This window comes from Melospiza georgiana, chromosome 5 (assembly GCF_028018845.1).
Source record: "Melospiza georgiana isolate bMelGeo1 chromosome 5, bMelGeo1.pri, whole genome shotgun sequence".
Taxonomy (NCBI): domain Eukaryota; kingdom Metazoa; phylum Chordata; class Aves; order Passeriformes; family Passerellidae; genus Melospiza; species Melospiza georgiana.
The window spans coordinates 53,849,011-53,876,028 of NC_080434.1; the positions used below are offsets into that span (position 1 = coordinate 53,849,011).

Consider the following 27,018-nt stretch of genomic DNA (forward strand, 5'->3'; position numbering starts at 1 on the left):
GCTTTTCAGTGCATTAATGTTCCTTTTACAAAACCACTTCTCCTGTCACATATGAAAAATCTGGGGGTGGCACAGAGCTGTTTACAAGAACCATTATGTTGGATATGTTCCCTTACAACAGGAACTGAACGATCTAACCAATACTGGCTTGATACTATGCCTACACATATCATTTATCATCTTCATCTGTTCACAAATAATATGCCTTGAATTCTCAAAAAGCAGTAAAAATAATATTACCATATTTCATTCCAACTGCAGCTAGAAGAACTGAAAATACATAAAGGACAACCTCTACTATGTAGAATAAAAAACAATCCAGCTCTGTTAGGACAACAATTGACGGGGCTGCACACACAGCTGTGACTTTACTCATGAGACTCATGCTGACCATTCTTCTGGCATATAAAACCTCCTTGATTTGACCTCCTTGTCATTATTTTTATGGATGCCAATGATTACTCAGTCACAAGGAAAATTGTTGGCACACTGCATTAAGCAGAGAAGCTCACTCATGTTCAGAAATACTATGGCTTCTTTTTCAGAAAGACTGGTACCTGAATTATAAAATTCATCTGAATTACTAAGAAGATATTTTAGTACTTAACAAAAAAAAAGCAAGAAAACCAAGAACTGACCTTGTAGAATAATAAATACAATTAGTCAAAGCATTTGAAATACTAAAAGACTGAGTCTTTCAGCAATCTTTATTTCATCTTAAGAATTCTCATGCACACTCTCTCAAGACTCTATTCAGACTGTGGTAGCTGACATCCAAGCTGAAATGCAATGACAAATCTCTTCACTATTATACTGCTTTCAATACCACTTTGCTCTTCTCACACACAAAGAGAAAATGACAGATAGGGGAGGGAAGCAATTCTCTTGTATGTTAAAACAATTGGTTCAGTTATCTGTTGATTCAATACTCACTGTTATATGATTGTAAATAAGCTGAGACCAGCCAAAGAGATCTGCTAATCTGTAGAAAGCTGCCAATTTGCATCGTAACAACTTCTCCCCTTTTTCATAAGCAATGGAATCAGACCCTCTCAGATCATTTACTGGTGTTACCATGCCAAGACCTGAGGAGAAGGGGTACAAAAAGCACAAGGCAAGTTGAGTTCAGTATCAGTTCAAACCTAGCAACAAGCACCACTATTTTATCAGTTGTTCTTACTGTTTTATATGAGCATGTTAACCTAATAAAGGGACAGCAAATTTTCATTCCTATAATGCAATTATTTATGTTACACAAATTTTCAGCTTTGGTAGACAAAATATTACAAAAATATTCAGCTTTGGTAGACTCAGCATTTATTTCCTTCCCTACAATAAATTAGTGGTACCGTGACAGTGCATTTCTTAGCAAAAAAATTTTTTTCTCTCTCAAACTAATGATTGTTTGTAAAATACATCTTAATTGTTAAAAGAAAAATGCAATCCCAAATATTCCACTTTTTGTGATACATGTATTCCCAAAAAGAAGAATTACATACCTAAAAAGATGCACACAGGTTCATTTATTAAGAAAAATTAAGTACAAGCTAGAGAGGAAGGTTATAGTAAAAAAATACAAATACTGTAATTCTAGTTACAGTGCAATTAGAAATGTGGTTAAAAGTAACTGTGAAAAAGCAAAACCAGGCCATGCTACAGTCAGAACTAAAGATTTCTTTTGGAGCACAGGCAAGGATTTATTTTATCTTAACACAAAACCTGTGTCTACCTGCATTCACACATTCTGGTTTTTTTTCTTGCTTTGTTTTGCTTGTTGATGTTTCTTGTCTAAAGCTTCACTTCACAGGAGAAAGCTGCAAACACTATTTCAATGGCAAAAATAATTCGTTTCTAAAGCCCTTTACTGTTACCAGACTATTAATAAGTGTTTGATTTTCCAGAAGACAAACTATGTAGTAATTGGCACTATTTAAATATTTAAATTTTTAATAGCACTGACTTATCAGGCTTATTTTTCAATTTAGATACCATCCTTAAAATAACTTTTGATATAAACTATATACATAATCACATTGCATACCACTGTGGCATTTAGAAACTAATCAATTCAATTCAAGTGTTTGTGTGAGCAGAACAGGATAGCATTTAAACTTCACAGTATTCTATTATGTTCACATTGTCTTCATGTGAAGCCTTTCAAGAAAAGAGAAAAGGAATTCAGCTCTGATCACTGAAGGTGCACTCACTCATGTTTAATGCAGCCATTCCACCTTGAGGTGCTGCAGGGTAGACATTTGGAACGTGCGTTGTCATGAAATCTGCAATCTGCTGCAGAGCCAATAAACCTGTGGGGTTCTTCCCCTTCTTGAACTGTTCCTGGATCATGGATTCCAATTCCTCACAGAAGGCCTGGTAGGAAGACACTGCATGTTGTAATGCATGTTTAAATGAACTTCAACCTTTCATACATAGCTTCTGTTTAGCACTTGGATGGAACCATCCTACTCCTCTTCTGACAAACACCTCAAGGCAGAACTACTGGGGGCATACTGCAACTCCAAAACATTCTCTATGGAGCTCCAGTGATCTGAGTCACCTGGGGGTTTTTTATGGAAATTCCAGCATTCTCTTTTCTAAGTCTTTGAGCCTTCTAGTATGAATTTCTGGAAGGAGGAGAATGTACAATTGACTTTAACACAAAAATGAGAAATGAAAAGGAGCAGAACCAGAAAAGAGAATTTGTCACTGTGGCTCACAGGGAACCGAGAGCCAAGAAGGCATCCAGGAACAAAGAAAACAATGAACATTACATTTTTAAAACCTGTTTAGATGAGGGGTTGTTTACATTTTCCTGGGATTTTTTGTTTGCTTTTTAAAATATATTTTAACTGGGAAGGAAGAAAACCAGAGTTTTTATTATTGCTGATAGCTCCTGCTTTTGACAAGAATGCTGGAATTTGCACTGAAAGAGAAGTACTGCAGTCACTAGGTCATTACTTTTTTATTAAGTGATTTATTAATATTTTCATAAATCAAATGGGTTGGCTTAATAGGAAAATTGTGAATGTACCACCACATCCCTATTCCAAGTGAAGTTATGTCATGTAATGTTTTGTATCTAAAGTCACTCACTAGTTATTACAAAAGGAACAAATGTCATGAGGGAAAGTTTGTTGGTGTACTATCTGCCCAAGGGAACATCTTCAATATTAAATGTCACTCATTCATACTTCACTACTGTGCAACTTTTCAGAAAGAGATTATAAAAATATTTCATATGTCCAAATTCCAAAGGAAAACTGAGTACAGGACAGACCTGCCTTGTATAAGCTACTCTTAAGAGAGTTACATTGAAACAAATAAATGAAACCAGTGAAAAATGTTTTACAAGGATTGAATGGAAAATATGAAAAAATGATGATTATACAGAGGATTCTAAAAGCCAGAATGAAGAGATGCTTTGTGAATAGAGCATAAAAATTCAAACAGATAGATAGAATGAGGAAAAAAATCAGGAAAGGCCAATAGGAAAAGACAACAAATGGATCTAAGATAACACACAATTCTCCAATCCCATACTAATAGTGAACAAAAGAGATATTAAACTTGTCACTTCAAAGATGAACCATTTCTTTTCTTACTGGGCTCTGAAGAATCATGGATACTCTCTTCTTCTGTTCCATCATGTTAAAATCCTGGCGAAGGTCAGGTGCCATATTTCTCTCTCTCAAATATTCTGGATTATTTTCATCAACTCGATCAAAATACCTCTCTTTATGAGGGGCTGTTGTTGGAGGTGGTGAAGTCACCACCCCCACACCAGAATCACCATTCATAGCACAGTTTTAAGGAACCTATGAAGAAGGACAGAGAAGAGGAATAAATAAATCAAGCAAGGAAATAATTACCAAATTTGTATGTGTTTCTACCTTCAAAGTAATGGTTCAAATCCATCTAAAATTAGCATGTTTTCTCAAATGAGAAATCATGTTTGTGCAACTGGACGCTAATGTTCTAGAGTAGAAAAGTGATTGAAGGATTTTAATACACAAGATCAGAAAAGTAGGCTAACATATATGAAAGTCCAATATGCTTATAAATTAATTCAGCTCAAAATTAATGAGAGCTCCCATTTAAAGTGGGGAAAAGATTTCTTTAGCTGTTTGGCCAGATTGTTTTTTAGAAGCATGGAAATCCTTCAAACCTTCTCAGAGACAAGGACAGAAGTTCTAGACACGAGGTCTAAACTCATTAATTTGGGGCTTTTGCCTTTTATTTTTTTCTTTAAAAGTTAAAGCAGATATAAGAAAACGAATATTGCATAAATCAGAAATTTAATATAGGAACTGCAGTGATGATTTAACATGTCCATTAATAAGAAGAATCAGCTCCACCAAAACATGCTTGGACCGCCAACACATTTCTGGATACAAACTCAGAAATCTTGACTTTGCAACCCAAAGTATTCTTTTCACATTTATTTTAGGTCCATCCAATAACATGCACATCACTACATTAGCATGTGGTTTTGGAGTCTGGAAAGCACAGAACACAGAGCCTCCACCCCTGGCCAGGGTCCCTTTCAGTTGTACATGTCCTGTTCAGCAATGCCTGCATTCGGCAGAAAGGCTGAAAGCTCAGCCGGCATTGCTCACACACAGCTCCCTCTTCCACTCACAGCAATTCCTGGGTGTAACATCATCCCACTTTTCTGGGCACAGCATCACAATCCTCATTCCAAAACACTTCTCAGAAGAATTCTGAAGCCTTCCACTGACAAAAAGACAGTTCAATAAAGCCACCCTCACAACACTTTGAGATTGAAGCCTCCAATTCCTGGTCATCTGATACATCAAATTACAACTAAATAGAAAAGACTGTGTATATCTTCATGTAAGGAATTATTCATCATCTACAACTAAAATCAGTAGGGTTTTACATATGTCTATATTCTTTTGCCATTTTTAGATTTTTGTTAGAGACTTAACTTACACTGCTTCTAATTTGCTTAGTAATTTTTCTGCATGCTTATTAGCTAAAACCACTTCAGATGTGGATGCACACAGCAAAGACATGTTTACATAAATTTTGAAATGCAGATTATGGCAAACAAAATCATTGAGATGAAGAATATTATCTACTTCAAGACTCCAGAATTAGCAGATTTCATCCTCTTTAATTCTTACATTAGGAAAGAAGTTTCAAAATTCAACTTATTTCTTATATCAGAATGAAAAAAAAAAACAGTGAACTGAGAAAGCTGAACACAATGACCAAAATAAAGTATTTTTCTTGACTTTGCAGAACAGGATATTACTATGAAAATCTATGTTAGCACTTAAACACAGAATGATTTCCACCCACTGAGTTACTAAATGAACACACAAAGACACCTCTGCAATGCTTAAAATATTTCATTTTCACGTTTAGACTTCAAACATCATGGTTTATTGTTTTCTTCTCTAAAGCTCATAGGCACATCTTTATTATTTAAATTGCTCACTTTCCTTCACCCACAGAGAAATACAGGGTACAGCAAGGAGAAATAATGTTTTTATCCACAAGGGAAACCCTTTAAGGTATTAGACCTAGGAAATTTTAAGCAAGTGAAGTTACAGCAGACACCTCTCCTTTGGCAGGTTCAGATACCTAATACACTCCTTCTAAGTTCTCGTTCTCTTCACAACCTCCAGCCTGCACCATTGGCCTCTTCCTTCCTTGAAAATGCTTTTGAAGGCCTACTAAAACTTTTTCCAACCTCCTGAGCTCTATCAGCCATGCTACTGCCTCTACAGCCAGGGCTTTGTTGAAAAACAACAATTTGCAGACCCAAATTTCATTTGTTTCAGCAGTTAGTGCAAGAGCTGTTACTCTCGTGCAGTAACAGCTCACTTAGCCCAAGCAAAGTCTGAGCTTCACCAGACTCTGCTTATCAAAAAAATCAGGGAGTTTAGAAACAGCACAATGGCAAGTGAAGACAACCAGAACCACTCAATAGTTCACTTTGTACTGCACTCTGCTGAGCACAGCCACAAATGTGTCTTTACTGAAAAGCAAAGCACAGGAAAACAGGGGAGTTTGAGCTTACCACCAGCAGAGAACAGCTTGCTCCTGCTGGCTGAGGCATTTGATGCTCAGGCTAGGTTTAAGTGTCATGTTGTTTGTGCATGCACAATCTCATTTAAATTAAACTGTACACACATCTGCTAATGTAATTGTGCATTTAATTATTTAGACTAATTCCATCTTACTTTCAGAGTACCAAAACCTATTTCTGAATGAATGACACACACAATTACTTCAGTTTCCTACTCACTTTGGCGAGAGGCTGGTCCCTAACAGCCTACAAGAGCAACATGAAATTGGGATCACAGTGTCTTGCCAAAGTTGCATTACTCCTCCATCCAAGTACACAATGGCACTCAAGAAGGCCTTGGGAAGCTATTACTTCATCACTATGTAGTGGCAATCATTTCACATGAAAATCAATGATTAGCATTCAATGATGATTTAATATCTAAGGTTAAATATGTTTCACAGCTCAGTTCTGCAGACACCCAATATTAATGTAATCCTCCCTGCAAGGTCTAATTATTAATTGTTTTAACATAACTGCAATGGTAATTGTTTTAATAGCTGTCAGCTACTGATGTTAAAGGGATCAACTTTCAAACTGAAAGCAGACATGCTTGACAACACTTTGCAAAGCCACTGAAATTTATTTATGAGTTTCCTTGAAAAACCCTTTGGGAGTAAGGCATGATGAACTCTCCAGTAAGAGTTTCAGTAATATGAATACCAATAAATAAATAAAAGGAATCTGAACACACCATGGGGAATGGCCAGTGATTCTATAAACTGGAAGGTCACACTGCAAACCACAAGTCTGCCCAGGCAGTAAAAACACATATTAGAAAGAAAATTCAGACTGTCTTCACAGCCACAACATTTCAGTACAGACAGTTTCTTTCTGATGTACTGCACTACAGCCCCCCACTAAGATAAGCTGTAATAATGCCAGAGGACTTTCTGCCATGATAAGTGTTTCTATGTGAGAGCCTGTTCTAACACAACTGTGTCAGAAAGAGCCACACCCTTAACTGAAAAAGCCACAGCGGGAAAATATAAGTGCACAGAAAACCTTGTGCCAGAAGCAGTTACTGTCAAACACAGACAGCACCTATTACTATGGGAGCAGAGGAAAAGTAACAGCTGTGATAACATCCAAACTGCACCTCAGAGTAACAAACAATCCCACCCATTGTTCAATACCTGTGTACACACATAGGTACATGGCCCAGCATGCCAAACTCACAGCACCACGTATTTACCATGGGGGGTGAGGATGTGTGAGCAGCTGCTACAAACGGGCTGCTGGTGATTCTCTTGGAGGAAACCAGGTTTATAAAATTCATGGCTCATCATGGCTGAGCACATACCTGTAAATTTCATTTCTAGGTACAGCACTCAGTACCTGTAAATGAGCTATAAATTTTATAAACCTGGTTTGCAGAATGTCTAAATTTCAGAATGTTTACCAGAATTTAGTTTAAACAGAAGAAGAAAGTTTTAGAATAGGAAGATGATAAGTTTTTTCACATTAGCATCCACAAAGAAAAAAAAATCATAATTTTTAAAGCAACTTGCATTCCTCAGTACTCAGCCAATGCAAATATAGTCAAAAAAATTTAAACAGGTAAGACTGAATAATATTCAATAAAAATTTACAACAAGTAAAGGGTTCATAAAAATCTCAAACTCAAATCTGAAAAATTACATACTTAAAACCCCTAAAATTGATTTGGATTGTGACCTGATTTCAGATAAAAAAACTTATTTAAAACTTTAATATTAAACTCATTTTGATACATGGATTTTGGGACAGATGTAAGTATTTACACATTTGACAGCTTATAGGCCCAGTGTCTCCAACCAAACCATCATGATATTGTGTGAACACTGGGAGGATTTGAAATGCCTCACAATTGTACTCTAGCAAGGACCAGCTAACTACACTTGGTGGAAAAAAAAGGTTTTGCAATCATTTAAAGGTTGGTGTTGTTTTGTAATAAGTTGGAATGGATTTTTTTTGCTGCTCCACACCCTGAGGAAATTGCTTTTGACTAGGGCTGCAGTCAATGGAATTTGAGCTAAGGGCTCCCTGCCACCAAAGGACAGAGCACAGCTCTCCACACCAACACAGCTTGAAGCCTGCTGAGACCAAATCAAAATAAAAATACACTCTTAGAAGCAGGAAGAAGGTTGTGACAAGGTGACATGGAAACATAAGACTTCTAAAAAATTCAAAATACACTGCCACTTCACAAGACAGCATGTGCAATGGGGTTTATGTTTAGAAGAGTTATCTGACCGAAACCTTACAAAAGCAAGTTATTTCAGAGAGAAAAAAATCCCCAAAACAAACAAAACCAAAATTCCCAACCCTGCTCTCTTCCTGGTAGCTTACAGTTTGTTTGTACAAAACAACACACAAACAGAACACCTGTATGGGACCTTGTGCCAAATCTGCAAACTAAATGAGCAGCAACTTCTCAACTGCTCATTCATTCCAGGTAGCAGCAACAAAAATCAGGGGCACTCGGTTCCAGAATATGTTGCTTTTGAGACCTATTCTCACAATGATATTGTAATTTGGTTTGTATACATTTTTTCCTAACAGTTCTTTCCAAAAATGATCTCCACTCACACCAGAGCTATGCCACTATGTCTAACAGAGGTAAAAACACAATAGACAAGAAGTTGCTGGGGAAGGGATAAAGGGGTAGCAAAACAACTCACATTTTCTTTCCTGTTGTGCAATCAGGAGTCTGCGGAGTAAAAGTTCCCTAAAAATCTCATGCAAGTGACATGTCAGGCAGTGTGCAGGTAGGGGGAGGGAAGCAAGCTCGGTTTTGCATGCAAACACAATAGGACAGGGAAAAAGAAGCATAAAAGTAATTTTATAGCCCAGGAAAGGGTTGGGGGAGTGCAGAAAGCTACAGAGCTGAAATTACTTAATGGGGAAGCCGTGAGGTGACAGAAGGGAGGAAGAGGAAGAGGAAGGGAATGGGTCAGGCGGCACTGGGGTGGGGCACAAGAAACCCTACAGATAAATGAGCCACTGCAAATAGAGTTACAGTGAAATTTAAGTGGGTGGGAATATGACCAAGGAAGCATGGAAGCAGAATATCTATCTACAGAAAAAACGGTTTCATTATTACTTGGTGAATGCAAAAAAAAGTATAAGTGCACTGCTAGCACTTTACTCAATATTCTGATTCATTTTGTATTTTTTTATTTCCTTTACTTTAGAATAATATTTGCCAAACTTTCTCCTTAAAAAATTAATATAATTTTATAATAGAGAAATTATTTATGATTTGCATTACAATTTCCATAACATTCAGTGACAGCATTTTGGCACCAATGACACTGGATTTGTTCTTGCCATTTCAAATGTTTCCAACTGAACTTTTTAAAGGAAAAGTTGGCATTACCTTAGGAAGTCAAAGAACAAAGAAAGTAAATAACAACTGTACTATTCACTAGACAACGTACTCGGTATCATGAACAATTATATTATTTTTTAGCAAATGTTCCCAATCTTATGCATCTTCAGAATTTCCTCTGTTCTTTGTTTTCAAACAGGAAGAGACTATTTCATGAATTAGAACAGTCATTTCTCTTATTCTGAATGCGGGCACCAACATTTTGCTTTTTAACAGAGATAATACAAGTTAAATATGGGACTCTAAAATTTAGAGAAATCCAGCAACAAGTTTATATAACCAAAAGTATTGCATTTTATAGTTGTAATATCACACTTCAGTAACTGCAACAATAGTTAAAAAAGCAAACTGTGTTAGAGAACAAGGAAACAAACCCAGACTGATTCTATTGAAATCCACAGACTGTAACCAATCCTATTTTCACCTTCTCTAAAACACTGAAATCAGAGGCAAGGCACAATGGGAAGTGAGTGATCTCAAGGTTACAAAAGAAGCCAGGCTAAGCTGCTGTGTTAAGAGAACATTTAAGGACCTCCATGATGACTGCACCAGGCTGGAAAACACAGTAATTGCTGCGTAGCTTTCCCAAAGCCAAACGAAGCAGGTGGCTGGGAAAAGCCAGAGCAGCTTCAGGACAGGCAAATCATGCCAGACCAACCCGATCACCTGCAACAAAATAACAGTTTCTGTCAAGCGCGGCAGAGCAGCAGATACTGTCTAACAAACTTCAGGGAGGCCTTCGCCGCTGGTTCCCACAGAGCTCTCGCAGACAAACCAGCACGACGGCGGCTGGCGGCCGGCGAAAACAGGCAGGAACCGGCCCACAGGGAGCTCTCACAAGGTGCCAGTCAATGGTTTAACCCAGGCTGGCAGCCAGCACAAGGGGGAATCCCCAGAAAATGATGCTGGGACCCACACTTCTCAACATCCCCACAAATACCCTGGATGACAAGAGTGTGAGCACTGTCCCCAGGTTTGCTGGTGACCCCACACTGGGCAGCGAGGTGCACATGCCAGCAGGGAAATGTCGGTTTTCTCCCGGCTGATTTATGACCGGAGATAGCTCAGGGACGCCACTTGTCGGTTTCTCGGCTGTTTAGGTGGCCTGGAAAGGCCCAGAGTGGCCTTGGACAGCCCAGCGCTTCAAAGGACAAGGAGAGACTCCTGATCTTTTCTCGGTCTCGGTGTTTATTAATTGTTTATCTAAAAGATTTTCTTTCAGCCCAACAGAGGTCTGCACAGCAAGTCAGCCATGAGCACACTGCGAGCCCCTGGGGCGGTCACTTATCTTTATACCCGAAGTTACGTGTACAATATTTATCATTTTTCCCCAATACTTTCTACCCTTATTAACCGGTGCACTTTTAGTAAAGACCAATCCCAAAGTGCCACCATCACCACAGAAGATGGAGGCCAAGAAGAAGAAGAAGAAGAACAGGACACGCCCCAATTCCTCCATCTTACTTCTTTAGACCCCCCTGTACAGAAATCCTAAACCCTGTGTTTTACACTCTAATTAACTTATCCCTTCACCATTCACCCAGTGAAATCCCCCCATCCTCATACAGGTGTCATCTCCTGTGTAGGATCAAAGTCCAGCCACCAGACACTTCTGGCAACATTCCAGGACTCCCGAGCCCCCCAAGGGTGGTCTCGGCCACTCTGCACCCCCATCCTGAGGTGCTGAGATCCCACAGGGAAAGCCATCTCACAGAGCAGGACAGGCTGGAACAGGGAGCTGCCAAGAGGAATGTGGAGTTAACAGGGACAAGTGCAAGGTCCTGCAGCAGTGATGACACCAAAGAGCCTGGCACAGGCTGGGATCCTTTGCTGAGGGGGTGCTGAACAGGGCCCAGCAGTGAAGCTCTGCAGCAGTGACAGCACATCAGATGCTGCCATGCACCCACAGGGACACCACCAGCAGAGATGAGAGATGTCACCATCCCAAACCACCAAGAGCTTGTCAGGCCCACCTGGAGCACTCCTGTGTGCAGCTGTGGTCACACAGCTCAAAAAAAGGAACAGATGGACTGGAGAGGGCCTAAATGAAAGCCACGAAGATGAGCAAAGACTGTAGATCCTACTCTATGAGGAAAGCCTAAATGAGGAGTTAGGTCCTCTCCCTTCTCCCTGAAGAAGAAAATGCTTGCATCATCACACTTTCCCAGAATTTTAAGGCTGGCTATAAAATGGATGGAGGCTCTCTCTTCACAAGGAGCCATATGGAGAGGACACAGGGTAACAGGTGTAGTTTGCACCAGAAAAGGTTTCACCTTGATATAGGAAAGACAATTTTTACACTGAGAACGGTCACTAGAATGTTCTCACCAGGAAAATGGTGGAATCTCCATCAACTGGAGATAGTCAAGACACAACAGGGCAGGGTGCTGGATAATCCCACTTAGGCTACCTTTCCCACAACAGGTTGGCTCAGATGACCCTTTTGAGATCCCTTTTAACCTGGGCTTATGTTTTATGTTCTATGATTCTTAGCAAAAGCCCACCTAAGATTAATGCCAGAATTTAGGTGGACAGATTCAGAGGGGATATTTGTTAAAGACAGCTGTCTAAATTCTGCAGAAGTTTCAGTATATATGGGTCAGAACTCATAATTCAGTCCTTGCAAACAAGAGAGAATAAAATCATTAAAATCAATTTAAAAGCTAAAACACAGAGAGGTTATTTCCTTGCTTTTAATAAAGGATTTAAAAGTCCAAAAGTATCAAACTTTTAGAAACAGTAATCATTGAACTCTCCTCCCTGACCTGGAAAAGCATTGTGTCCCTGAGAGTGGGCACTGCAGGGAGCTGAGAAGGACGCACAGGGAGGAGCAGGGCAGCACACTCTGCTGCTCTCCCCTCATGCAAGGTACAGCTGCAGCCTGTGCTCACCATTGATACAACTTTATTAATTTATGATGGAAAGATCAAATTTCCAAGAGCTCATTCCCAGTTAATTAAAATGGTAAGGAGTCCAAATCTAAAAATCAAAATTATTATTTAAAAAATAAAGATTAAAAAAATCCTCTTCAAACTGTTAACTTATATCTCCTGTTGACAAGGTACCTGGTTGCTTACCAGCCTTTTAACTTCCCCTTTTCCACTCTTTTCTTTCTCCAATTTTTCTGCTACGCAATTTATGAAAAAAACAACAGAACTGCCATTTCTAGCATCAAAAGATTTTGTGAAAAACTAACAGTTTCAAACCTACTTATTAACTCAACATCAAAATTACCTTTCTTTCACTTCCTTGACTCAGAGACTTATCTACTAGCTCCATACGTTTCTCATACAGCAGTTCTGGAAGTGTTCATTGCATAAATTCATGAAAGATTAGGGAAAGTGATAACAGAAAACAAAATGTCACACTGTTCATAAAACACAAAGCAACTCTCTAAATAAGTATCTTAAGCCACAGCCACCTAAGCTTTTCTGCTGAAACTCCAAGAGTTTCACAAACGTATCACAAAATTTGCACACATATGCCAAATCAGGAATTTCACCAGTGTCTTTTACATTTCTTCAGGCACAGAGAGCAAGTATGGATTCTGCAAGCTCATAACACATTTTTGTACTGTTTCTTGTCAGAGGAGCACCAATGGTGGTTATGGCAGTGGAGACACTTCTTCCCACTGCCTTGGTGTCTATTAGGCCCAGCAATAACTCCTTACAGTTCAGTGAAAAACATGGGCTTCAGTGTTATTGCTCAGAGCAGTCCCATGGCTTTCAGATAAATTTATTTCATTAAGTTACTGCAACACTGAGATTAAAACCTGCACTTAAAGAGCCCTCCCAAAATGAGTCCTTATAATTACACTGCCAAATACTACTGAAGCTGATTTGCCTGCAATTTTACTGCAGAAATCTGATTCCCAATTCAAGTAAGTTTCTTGATTCTGTGGTTTTTACTTAATGATAGTAATATCACAAACTCATTTTAACACAGCTAATGCAAAGGAGTACAAATGGAGACAAAAATAACACCAGAAATACTCAATGCTGAAAAGGCAAAATTTGAAGGGAATTCAGAATCTGTCACAGATCACTACACAGAAATTGCCAAGATTCTCCTGTGGCCAGGTGTTCCACTGTAATAGCAAAATCAATGAAAAACAGAAGTAGAAAAATTACCTTCCCTAACTGCAAAACCCCCCCCATTACTAAAATATTATTTCACCCATTTCAATAATAGACATGAAGTATCAGAGTTCACAGAAGGCTACAAAAACAATCTGGAGAGTAGAAGTGTAACTTGCAGGACTGGTAGCTTGGCATATTCAGTGAACCAGAAAAATGAACTGGTCACAGAGGTGACAGGGCCTTTCAGTCCTGCTAACAAAAGTATGGAGACATGTAACACTTGGGAGTGAATAACAGACACATTTGCCCTTGAACAGAGATGGAAATTTCCTAACCACATATATACAATACTACTGAAATAGTCTACTAACAAACTATTTCACATATATACAATACTGAAATTTCCAGAAATGGAAATTTCCTAACCACATATATACAATACAATACCATTTTTATACAATACTCAGTAGTGTATTTTATACAATACTCAGTATTGTATAAAAACTATTTTTTTAGCTTTAAAAACCTTTGTATAACCCATGTTTTCATGGATTTTAATACTTGTATAACCCATGTTTTAACACAACTTCCAGAACTCCTTCTACTACCTGTCTGCACTGAGATCGGAATCTGCTCTGAAATCTATGACCCTGCCCTTCCTTCTTCAGCTTTAGGAAAAATAAGTTCCACAGGCACAATATGTTCATGTTATTTGCAGCTTCCAATGCATTTCCAGTTTTCCAACACCTTTTTTTTTTTTTTATAGCACCTTCCTGTGCTGGTAGGCTGCTGACAGCTGGAGACTGAATGTCAGACTCAGAGACAGAACCAAAAATCCTCCTTAATCCTTCTCCTACGCTCAGGTCAAACTGATCAGACTTGCTATCAGGACAGGTCTTCTGTCAAAACAGGTAGAATAACTCTTCTTATTTTTTAAGTATCTTCAGTAGCACAAAATGCAAATTCCTGAATCATTCAGGAATACCTTACCCAAGAAATTTCAGCTACAAAAGCTACAAAAGTTTCAAAATACCCGAGCAGGTCTCTCTTGGCTTCTTTGATGCATTCAGCAGTTCACTCCATGGAAACTGACTTGTTCAGGTTAATGCTTTTTAAATGTTAAGTTTAACAGCCTGTACAATAAAAAGGGTTGCACTGGAAACACCATCACTCTATGCCTTATTTACAATTTTTTGAACAAAAAACATTGGTGCCAAGTATTTTTCCAGCCTGCTTTATTGGGACAATAAAATTCACCACTGATGCCACAGAGACTCAGCTACACACACTGAACAGAACTGCACGAGAGTGAGTCAAGTCACTAATTCACACTTTCATCCTCTGCTTGTGTAGAAAGCACCAAGACAACATAAAATTAAAATATTTTTCACATCATTAAAATTCATGGATGGTGGCAGCAGTACGAGAAACTAAATGGATATTTATTTTTGCTATCAAGGTCACTAGTCCATACAAATAAAGAGGTTTAACCCAAGTACTGCTTATTTTTAGGTTTCTGTGAACCCACATGCACTTCCCAAGCCTCACACCAAACACACCAATAAGCCACTGCCCTGAGATTTTTGAACCCAGGTCAAATCAGATCACCAGCTTTCCAAGGGCAGGGCCCCAGCTTTATCCAAGAAGCAAAGCTTGGTCAGCATGTCTGACCCAAAAATGAACACTGGCCTTAAACTGAAGTTATAAAAGCTGCTAGACTTCTAATTCCAAGACTGGATTTGTAAAAAGACACAAATGAACAAATAAGTTGCTTAAAGAAAGTCACCAATGCACTGAAGCAAAATTGGATGTTCAATTTGCCAATGTAATAATCAGATAAGAAAATGTCTATAATTTCCATGTACAATAATCTGAACTCAGATTTTCTTAGGAAACAACAGCCTTAAAGCCATGGAAGTCCCCAGGTTCCCTAAGAGTACTCCACATAGCCCCAAAGCCATGTGCACTTAGCAGAGGACAATCCAATGCTGCTTCAGAGGGATGGGCAGTGGCTGCACCTGTGGCTTTGGACAGCAGTGAGCACCAGGCAGGACCTGTGAGTGAGGACAAGGCTTTACCTTGTGCCCTGTAAACCTGGGGGTGCCTCTGACACAGCACAGTCTCTTCCCACAGCAATGGGGAGGCTGCAGCACTGCATGAGAACTGTGCAGGTCAGAAGCAGTTTCAGCAGAAGGCAGAAGACTCCAGAGCCCCTTTGAACACTGCACACAGTTTAGAGCTGGCTAAAACAAGCTGCTGTAGGTTCAGTAACAAAGTAGATAAGCAAAATGAATGAGCCCCTCCACTATGCAATGTGACCACAGTAGCACTGTTTCACTTTACCCATAAGGTTTTATAATTTTTCTCATAGTATTACCTATACAGCACTCCTTTTAAATAAAGGGGACAGGACATTCTAAAATAAGATGTGAAAATATAATTTTATTTACATGTTTGTTAGGTTTTTCAACAAGGTCATACTAGATCAGTCTCTAGGGAAAAAACAGATCTCAAAATTATACCCAGTGCTATCACAAATACAAAAAAAACTGGAAAACTTATGTTTAAAATGTAAAGTAACTATAATGCTCACCATTGTCAAAATTTCAAAAAGCACTGTGAATAACAAAAGTTCCTACAAATGACAGAAGAACTTAAAACTCATTTTCCAGCAGGAATAGATACTTCTCTGATACCTTAAAAATGTAAGAAAATTCAGTAACTTTAAGTATTCACACCTAAAATATCAGTATCACAATGCATAAAGGGTCAACTGAAAGCAGCAGTGCTCAGGCACAGCGGCCCCATTCTGGCCAGGATCCAGTTATTTTCATGGAGACTGAATAGCAAGAGATGAGATTTCTGAAGCCTGTTGGCAATGAACAGAGCAATGTCATTTAACCCTTTGAATTACTCTGCAACAGTAACTTCTCCCAGAACAGCTGGATGACATTTGGTGACTTTATTTATTTATTTATTGACAGGGAAGAGAAAAGTAGTTAGACTCTTTTTCCCTCAGTTACATACAAACAGTAAAAACATCACCTTCGACTTGGTAAAACTACAGTTTCACTTTGTGCAAGCATGAGAGCTATTTTATGGGTTTGGTTGGGTTTTTTAAATGTTCATTTAGGTTAAAAACTGAAAAAATTTCTGAATCTGGAATGAAGAATCTGTTGACTTAGTCATTTGGACACTACCCTCTGGAACACAAGATGTCCTGGGATAAACTCTTAAACTGATCAGATACAAAAACCTCAAACCAGATCATTTTAGATTTAAATACAATTGTAGTGACAATGTTAGAGCAAATTTAAAAGTTCTGTATTCCAAGGGTTCAAGTCAGCCATAGAATTTATCAGAGTGTTAAGGGGAATCCCACACTACAGTCTGAGGATACAAACCCCACAGACAGTAACAGTGAAGGGGGCTTGCCCCAAATCCCTCTGAACTGTCTATGGCTACACAGGAACACAGGCACCAAGACTCAGCTTGTTTATCTCACCTCTAATATGGAAAAGACCACACCTAAATGAAAAATTTTCCATTTATTATTACTGGTAAGAAGCTGAAGCTGGAATGTTTAAAAAAGGTGAGTATGAAAAGATTCTGTGTGGGGTTTGATCCACAAGACATCTGAGTCTAGACCTACTGGAGTTAATAAATAAAGACTGAAGTTTTGGGGTGTTTTTAATTAAGAAAGTCTATTAACAAACTGAAATGTTAAAATTCAAGCCCATGAATTGTCAGATTTTGCTTTTCAGTTTGCTCTGATTGTGGGTTTTATGAAAGAGTTTTGAAAAAAAAGATTGCAAAATTTAAATATTCTACTTCAATTTCTTCATTCACCAGAAATTATTAGACCTTAATAACAGCTCTTTCTTAAGCTCTTATACATCCTGATTTGGAGACAAGACATCCTATTCAAGCAAGGGCAAACAAAAAGTGCATAAGCAAATCAGTTTTGCTTTCCAGGCTGAAAAAGTATTAGTGTGTTCCTTACATATAGCAACAGTGTCACTGAAGTTAGGTTGTACAAAATGACAGCTAATTCTGTGATGGAAAGGCTTCACAATCATTAAACCTGCTTGGGTTTTTCTCTGCTCCTGCTCTGAGATACAGTTTTGGAACAAAATAAAAGTTACCTGCCTATCCATCAACAGTGATGATTAGTTTTCAGAGATTTTGACTTACACCCCCACCCTTTTGCCATTTTTACTTGAATCAGAGGTAGACTAAACCTGCCCTTTTTAAACAATATTCCATGTTGTTGATGGATTTGTGAGGTGAGGACATCACAAATCTTAAGTATACTCTAGCAGCACTTGTTGCTACTCAAAATATTATTATGTAATAACCCCTTAGCATCAAATTTAAGAATCATTTAATTACATTTAAAAATGTAATTTCTTTACATTTTTCAGGAAATGTTAATGTGGTTATAAAGACTCAGTGTGGCTGTTCCAAAAGGTTAGGAAAGCACACAGGGAAGGATGAAGAGGCTAAGTGACAGAATGTGCCACCACCTGGAAACTGCCAAAAGGAGAAATTCAAGTTTCTTGATGAATTCATGACTGATATGCCCACAACTTCAGAGATCCTACAGCACATGCCTCACAAGTAAAAACCCTGCATTATTATGAGACTGGTTAGTTGAGATTTTTGAGATGGAACTAACCTGAATATTCATTACTAGATGCATGAATTCTGCCATTTTTTTCTGGTAGAGCATCCAAGCAACTCAGAAATTGCTGCATGATTAGAGAGTGCAGGCATTATGCTGGAACCAGCAAGTTTCATATATAAGCAGCACAAATGTTGTGGATGGGTGTGTTACCAGATCAAGCAAGAAGACAGTGAATCCAAGCACATAAATAAAGTAGAAGCTTAATATTAGAAAACTAGAGATTTCAAGCAGGCTTGAATGCGGCAGATAAAGGCAGCAGAGATGTTGAATTTTTCATTACTTTCTCCTTCATGTTCAGCTTGGGTTTTTCTGAGTGACACTCCCCAGTTCTTTTATAGCACTTCCCAGTTTTGATGGGGGAGGGAGAGAAAGACAGAAAATTACACAAATTAGGACAAAATTTATTCTCTTAACACAGTAGAATTGGACAGTTTTAAAAAGCCTATACACAAGAGGCGACAGATATCTTTGAAGCATGCAAAGCTAAGTATTAATCTTGACATAAACCTTCCATGTGAGATTTTATACTGCACTTGCACATAAAGGCAATTTTGAAATGTGAACCTCACATATGCATTGTCGTTCTATTTCCAAACAGACAGCTAACAGTCAGGGCTGTTCAAACTCAAAAAAATTATTTTGCATAGTGCTTAATTGGATATTTGTAAATCCTTCAGGTAGCTGGAAAATTTTAGGAAAACAGTGGTTACACCATCTTTTATCCACCTTACAGCAAACATTTCTGGAGAGTATTTAAAATACATGCCCTATACAATGGATATTAGCACTATCTTCATAGAAGTCCCAGAAGTGACAGTAAGACAAAGTTCATGTCATTGCACAGCTCCCAAAGCCAAGAGCACTCTCTTTTCCATCTCAGAATGTTCCTGATGACTTTAACCTACAGATTAAAACATATCAACTATGAATTAAAGTGTTACTAGAAGCCATTTTCCTGCATTAGATTGTTCTTCTTTCCATCTTAGGAAATAGCATGTCAATAAACCCCTACGAACTCTATTTTAGGAGCAGCTTATCTGTGTTTTTCTTTTTCACAGGCAAGTGTGAATGTGCTCCCCACCCAAAAATTAAGCAGTTTCCTACTTCTGGGTAAACCTCAAGGGTCATGTACACCCACGTGGTAACAGATGAAACCCCATGAGAAAACCATCTTCCTGACTGTGCTCTCCCTCGTCAGGCAAGTATTACTCAACTGAACATGGCTGCATAAATTAACATCATGTAAACCCAGAATTTCTCTTCCAGCTCAGATTCTCATTGTTTGCACCTGGCAGTGGCAAAAAGATGTTATTTACTCTCCTCTGCAGGGTTGCAGAGTTATATCTGAAGAGAAAAGCAGCAGTCCAGTTTCTCCAGTCACTGCAAACCATGTAAACACGGTATTTATTGGCCATTTTAGTGAAGCCACTTTCAGAATCAGAACCAGCCCAGACCTGAACATTTCAGGAATCTCAGCCATTCTCACACTTTCTATTAGATCATCTTCTTTACTTTTGAACCAGGACCTTCCTGAAGTTTGAACAGAAGAAAGCAGCATGCACAAAACACAGAAGGACAGGCACCAAGCATGGCCCAGGGTTCTGTTTGCACTGCAGGAGGACAAGGAGCAGAACTGGCTGTCGAGCTCACACACCACAGCCCAGGCAAACTGACAACAACTCATCCTCTGCTGGTATAGAGGCTGCCTTCCCTGAAGAGGCCAGGCTGGAAGCATTTACATTTTGGGTGTTTTCAGCCATGACCCCAAAACCCCAGGAGAGGCACATCAGCTCTCCCTCCTCTCTTCCACACACACAGCTTTGAGAGCACCAGTCCCAAGCACACCAGGCCACTGTTAGGGTTTATCCCCAAACATTACCTAAAGACAGCATGCACACCATTTTGCACAGCTTTAATGTTCTATCTACAAAACTAATTTTAAATTGTTACTAAACCCAAAAGAACCAAACTGAAACTGTGCTTCTGGGCATCGTGCACTTACTGAACTCAAGTCCCAGTGTAAAACATGAAAGGCTCCTGTTTGAAACATCACCCTACTTCCAGATCATGGATGGATAATGTTCATTTTAAAGACTATCTCTAGGCAGGGATTATTTTAGTTGACAAATATTTGAAGATTAATAGGGGAAAAACCAGTGTTTTTACATATCAATCTTGTTACTGGTTGTTTAAAACAAACTCCACTGGCTATATCACCTTTCTTGTTCTTTATTCAGATCCCTATCCAAGCACCAGCAACTCCATCCACAGACAAGATGTACTCTCATCCTTCAATCTTACCACCACCAATACCTAGAAAACTTCTAAAAATACAGTACCAGTACTCACTCCTGTTTATGTTTGACTAGTAGTGACCAGAGACTTTTCCCCACCGTGTTCTAAAAACCACACCCTGCCAGCATAGGGCTTATAATTCCAGAAACAGAAATTTAAGTTAAAAATAATGAACATCAAGGATACAAAGATGTGTCAAATCAGTTGGGAGTCAGATCCTGAATAATTCACACAGCACTAAGTACTTTCATTCCCGACCCAAGCTGTAAAATGAACTCTTTCTAGAAACCCAACTGCTGCTGTTTTATTGCCAAAATACGTATGTGCAGTTCTTTCAAGTTCACTGAGAGGTTTCTGGCATCAAAAATTGCAAAGCACCATGACATGTATGCAGCATTCAAAGCCAGAACTCTAAACCCAGCTTTTAAAGCGATTTCCCAAACAGCGTGCAGCTGGATTCAGGCCAGCAACTTCTGCCCATGTGAAGCCCAAGTGATCTCAACAAAACCTTAGAAATTGGTAAGCAGCTCTCCAAGGAGAGGAGCCAAACAACTGTGTCAAATGGAAACAATAATCACTTGCATTAAAGCTGAACTGTGGTATTTGTTTTTACAACAGCTGTATTTTATATGTAGAAAAATCCACTCCAGAAGTCTTTCTTTCCATGTAGTCTAAGGGCACCATGCTCTCTCCAGAGCACAGTATTACTTTCACTCTTCCTTGTGGGAAGCCATCTCCACACTGAGCTGGCCACAAGGCTGAGTCTGCACATCTGTGTGTGTGGCCATGCTGGGAGCTGCCACACAGAGCAGGGGAGGGAACATGAAAACAAGCCCTGCCAATCCAAACCTGCAATCACATCTGCTCAACACAAGCTCTTGCCCTCAAGGGATTTCCATAGGATCTAACACGTCCACAAACTTAAGTGCATATTAGGCCCCAAGCAACTCCCACTTTGGCAGAGCTGTTCAGTAACAAAGCATCTAACAAAGCTTATGAAACACAACAGAAATATTTCCAAAATGCATTCTGTAGGGCCCCATGATTAATGGCATTTACTATCCCATTTTGAACAGTTACCTTTCTATGCATATCCAGAAACCAGCATACTCTATGAAGTCTGTCCCAGAAGTCCCCACACAGGATATATATAATGTACACTGGCCATTCAACTTCACCTTCTTTGAAGGTAGAAATTAGAAGATCCAGATCTTACAGCTTTTCTCTTTATTTTTTAACCAAAACAAGCCCAGCAATTCTATTGTTCAAATATAAAGCCTGATGTTTATTCAGTCAACTGCCCTGATTTCATTAGGAAGAGATTCTGTAGTGTTCTTTTCTGTATACAAGGACTTTCTGTAGCTGTCACAGTCAAAACCATTTGGGGTTTTATAAGCAAACATCAAAACTTTGTCTAAAGGGGCAAAAACTGTCAAACTCATACTAATGGTTTAACTCTCAAAATATCCTGATTAACTATGGCCTGCATGCAGTTTTAAGAACAGAGTAACACACACACACTTGCAGCAATGTAACAATTTATTCTTTGCACCATGAAAAGTTACATATGTTCTAACATTCCAAGCATAGCTGATATAAAATGTATAATGTTATTTTGCACTGTGCTAAGCTCTTGACTGTAACAATACTTCATAGCAGAAAGTCCCATGGGCTAAGATAGAATGTGACTTTTAAAAAGTGTGCAAACATAATACATGTAAAAAAATCCTACAGAAATCCCTAGTGTAAGGCAATCCAGATTTCTAAACCTGTTTCTGACCTCACTGGATCAACATATTTTTCTATTTACTTCAGTTTTTCTCATCTGTCTTCTCCAAACTAAACCAACCTTCATTTTCTCCCCTTCATCATATTTGCTCACTATTTTACTTCCTATTAGGACCAGACACTACAGAATTTCATAAATCTATCAGCTAACAACAGACAGATAATACTTCATCTTCCCCCTTTTAGTCTCCTGAACCTCTATCAACCTTGATAAAATTCAGATGGCTTTATGAAGATATGCAATGACACACAATAGCAATATATCTCACCAGCTTAAATTATTCTTACTTATAGGTCTCTGATCAACATTACCCCTGAACCTTCCTGATGTCATCCTTAAGTTCCCTGCTCTCCTCCAAGTCTCAAGCAAGCTATACAAGGCTTATCTCAAATTAACTTGTTTCCATTTTCTAAAATTTCATAACCAAAAGAGAAACTGATGGCAACAAAAGCCAAAGCACCCATTGTGCAGTAACTGCTCTGTGTCTCCCTGCTGCAAATTCCTCTGTGCAGGTGCTGCAGAGCCACCCTCCCCACAAGCACACCCCAGCTGCTCCCAGGGACTCTGATGGAAGCCAGCAAGCCCTGGCAAGGAGATACACACACTGTTCTTTGGGAGAAGAGAGGGAAATGAGATTTGTCTGATTCATCCTCCAAAGATCAAACTGCATAGCAACATGAACCTTCCCTTTATAAAACAGTCAGCTTTTATTTTTTTGTGAGGTACAGTGTCAACATGAAAAATTACCTCTAAGGACAGTCACTTTTTTAAAAAGTGACACCAGCTAACAAGACATAATATTAAAAAAAGTTGATATGACTCTCATGAAATAAGAGACCAAAATGCCAGATCTAAACACACTGCTGAAAACACAAATGAGACATTATTCCAACATTGACTGCATCCTTTCTAGAACTAGCTGTAGCATAGGCCACATCTGCAGGGATTGTTATTCTAGAGCACACAATAAATAAAAGATTACTTCAGTTTAAGACAATTGAGCAATACTCCACTTCAATTTTGACAGATAAAAGGACTAAAAAGAAAAAAAGTCTAGAAATTAATATACAGCCAGCTTTCTGCATATGAATTTTTAGATTTTTTTTCTTTTTAGTCCTTTTTCTTCTCTCTGATGTTTAATAGTATATTATTAGTTAACAAACATATTACCTGGTTCACTAGAAGCAGGAAACTGTTAAGTTTCCAATGTCATATGCCTTAAACAAATTAGAAGAAAAGAATTGTTTGACTTTTCAGTAATTATTTCTATTACTCCAAGGCAATAACACTGTTTATTTTAATCTGACACCTTTTCAGTTACCATGACAAATCCAATACAGTCTAATTTTAAAACATGCTTCAAGAATAAAAAGTCAAGATAATCACCTTGTAGAGTTTTCTTATAGTACACACATTAATACATTCTTTCAAAATTTATAGACAAATTCTCCTCCTTAGAAGAGCCTTGAGATGACACCTGCTAAGTCATCCATGCTCTGGAGACTACTGACTAACAGTTTCAGACTTTGGGACTTTTCTTTTAATACATGAGACTCTCTAGTCCACACCAGTTCCACAATAAATGACAAGACAGAATGTCTAAATAATAAAACAGGTTAAATGCAATTTACTCAATATTCACATAACAATGAACACTTACTCAAGCTTTAAAGTATTAACTATTCTTTAACTGTCAATCACTGTTCTCCCAAAATTGTATTTAGGGATGTAACTTAGCTAACACTAACACTTAAACACATGCAAAGTACCATTTATGTCACTGACATTATACCCATGTCATTATTTACCATTCACACTAATTACTGTGTGTAAATACGGCAGTTTAAAGGAATCTGGTTCTTAGTCTTCTACATTAGTTTTGAAAACATCAGAATACTGTTAAATTTATGAATCAAGAAAAATCATCTTAGCACACAGAGAGGGCTAGGCACTGCTTTGGCAATTATTTAGACCAAAAAATCAACAGGAAATTCAACCAACAGCTGAAGGGAAGTCAATAAAAACGTTAGGCACAGTCAGGAAGGAACCTTTCAAACATCATTAAATTTCTAACCTGTCCTATCCAAACTACTTTCCATGCTTGAACTTCCTTCCTAAAATGAAGCTTTCTAGATGAACATTTAGAACATATAAGTAACAGAGATGGAGTAGAGAAAAACACAAACCAGTTACTGTATTTCTGCACATACAAAAACCACATCCAGTAATACAAGTCACTGATATAGATAAAACAATTGCCCAAATGAGTGTTCACAAGTTCCCTCCTGGGTCTGAAATACCTCAGCAGGAATTAAATCATGATTGAACATGTCATAACAATTGAATAAATTAGAAAAATATTGCAACCTCAGGCAACATAAATTTCTCAATTTGCCAATTAGTGTTCTTCTGTCAGGGAGAAGACAGCAGAACCCTTTTCTTTGTCAAGTGTCCTTTACAACCATCATTTTCTAAAAGGCAGAGATATAGGACTGTCTCTCATTACTGCAACAGCACAATGCTTTCTCAAAAAATAATATTTCAAATTTATTAGATGGCCAGTCTTAGGACAATACACAGGAACAACAGGGCAACACACAGCAACAAGGTCTAGGGTGTTTTCACTACATCAACCCTTCAGCTTGCACCAATGGGAGTTATTTTTAAGCAGCTCAAAGGAGGATTTTCAGAGAAATATGAAGACAATGACATAGCTGGGCACATGCTGTGGGCAGCTCCCTTCAATCACACAGGACAGAAGCAGCAGAAAACAATACAGGATTCATTACAAAATCTATTGAACTATGCTGCATTGACTTGGGGTTTCTTAAGGCAAAACTCAATACATAGGCACTAGAAAAAACACAATGTAGCATATTCTATGAAACAATATTTGACACATCCTACTTGTCTAACATTTTTTATCCCCTGATATCAGCATTTCTATATGTCAGAGTGCAACTGGTGCACTTGTCCAGGAAAGAGACCTCCCATGTACCCACAGGTGTCAGGGCAGTATCTGGTCAAGTTCTTGTACCATCTTTAGTTAAAGACAGGAATTGTGGGAACAAATGGATATTCTGGGTCAAGCAGTTCAAATCCCAAGGTAGGGTGGAAAATGACATGACATCCCCTCCCCCCCTTACATAAGCTAAGCAGCTCCACCTTAAAGACAGCCTTGTTCCACTACTCCTAAGGGAAGGCTGTTGCAGACTCCTATGCCTCCGTTGCTTAGGAACCATCTTTTCTAATTTCCAGATTAGGTTTGTTCTTGGACAGTTTATACCCATTTGTTCTTACACCTCAAGCATAAAAAGCTCTTTTTATCCACCTGTGTTGTTTCACTTGTTTTTATGAAGAGCAACCTCTTCCATGATTTGTTTCCCCAGATCAAACACAACACTGTCTGAGTTCCAGGAATTAGTCCCTGGATCTCCTTTAGTCCTTTTTACTTGATGGTGGCTTATAGGAATTATGTGCAGCTTTTAAAGTAAGCTTTCACCAGTACCAGAAAAAGTTAATATCCTTTTACTTTAAAGAAAAATATTAGCAGGGCAACAACAGTGTACTTGTTATCCTAATACTGATCTCCATTGCTAACTCTGAGAGGTCTGTCATCCTGAAGTGTTACAATTCTTTTCATGCTCTTTGATACAACTCCTTTTCCTACTGGTCATATCTTAAGGTCTCACCTTTGTTTCTGTTCTGTGCAAAACCTTCTTCTCTATTGGTGATGATTGACAACTGATGAAGATCATGAGATTGGCACGAGAAGTAGGAATGGATAAATGATTTAAATGAAAATACTAAATCTCAAAACTGGTCCTGACAAATTCCACTGCTTACATAGTTCCAACACATCATCCACTGGTCATCAAGTTCTATCCATACCTGACACACCCTGTCACCAATCAACATCAACTGTCACAAAAACATCCCTCTGATTTTTACATGGAATCATTCTGCACATTATATGGCTTCAAAGCTACAAGGGGTGAGCTCTAGCCATGGATCCTCTCCAAGAAGTCAGGGATCTCACAAAAAGAGCTGTTGGATTCCTCTGACAAATCTTCCTCCGGTGGGAGCTGTATCACTTCATACCCTTTTGTCTTAGCTCCACACAGAACAGCTTTTCATTCTAAATTTAAACAAATCTCTGCATACTAAGGTCACACTAATGATGCAATTACTATCCCAAATCACCTTTTCCTCCTGATGTTGTGAGTACTTTCACTGGTCTCCAGCCATCCAATATCCTTCTGCCCTGCCATTTAACAACAATTCTTGCAACTGAGTCTCTAATTACACAAATCACCTACTTCAAAACTGCAGAGTAAATGTTACACAGTTCCACTAACCTGCACCCTGCAAGTTGGGCTCCATCTTCATGGAAATCATCCTTGTAACTTCACTTCAGCATGACTTATGTGCATGTGTTCAAAATGTCTTCACTGAAAATTAAGGCAAACTTTCCATGTAGTCTTTCTCAAGTATCTAGATTATTTTTAGCCTTATTTCATTACCCCCATGCTTCCTGAAAGGACACACGAAGACTCTTATTCAGGTTTTCTGCTTACTCCTGATCATCCTTTTCAATTTGCTATCAACCCTGCTAGGTCTTGTATCTCTACTTTTTTCTGCATGGAAAAAACCCAACATTTAGTAAGAGCACAAATATTTTTTACAGTTGCCAGAATT

General features: G+C 38.5%; 1 protein-coding gene across 10 annotated transcripts in view; it reads right to left on the minus strand.

Moving 5' to 3' along the window:
* ADD1 (adducin 1) overlaps nt 1-27,018 on the minus strand; it is a 65,474-nt gene that overhangs the window by 27,624 nt on the left and 10,832 nt on the right. For all 10 annotated transcript variants that reach the window (XM_058023804.1, XM_058023803.1, XM_058023802.1 and 7 more), the window contains exons 2-4: nt 3,603-3,815; nt 2,208-2,370; nt 934-1,085 (exon numbers count right to left, since the gene is read on the minus strand). In XM_058023804.1, the coding sequence (XP_057879787.1) occupies nt 934-1,085; nt 2,208-2,370; nt 3,603-3,797 (510 nt within the window). In that variant the 5' untranslated portion in view covers nt 3,798-3,815. The remainder of the gene's footprint in view (nt 1-933; nt 1,086-2,207; nt 2,371-3,602; nt 3,816-27,018) is intronic.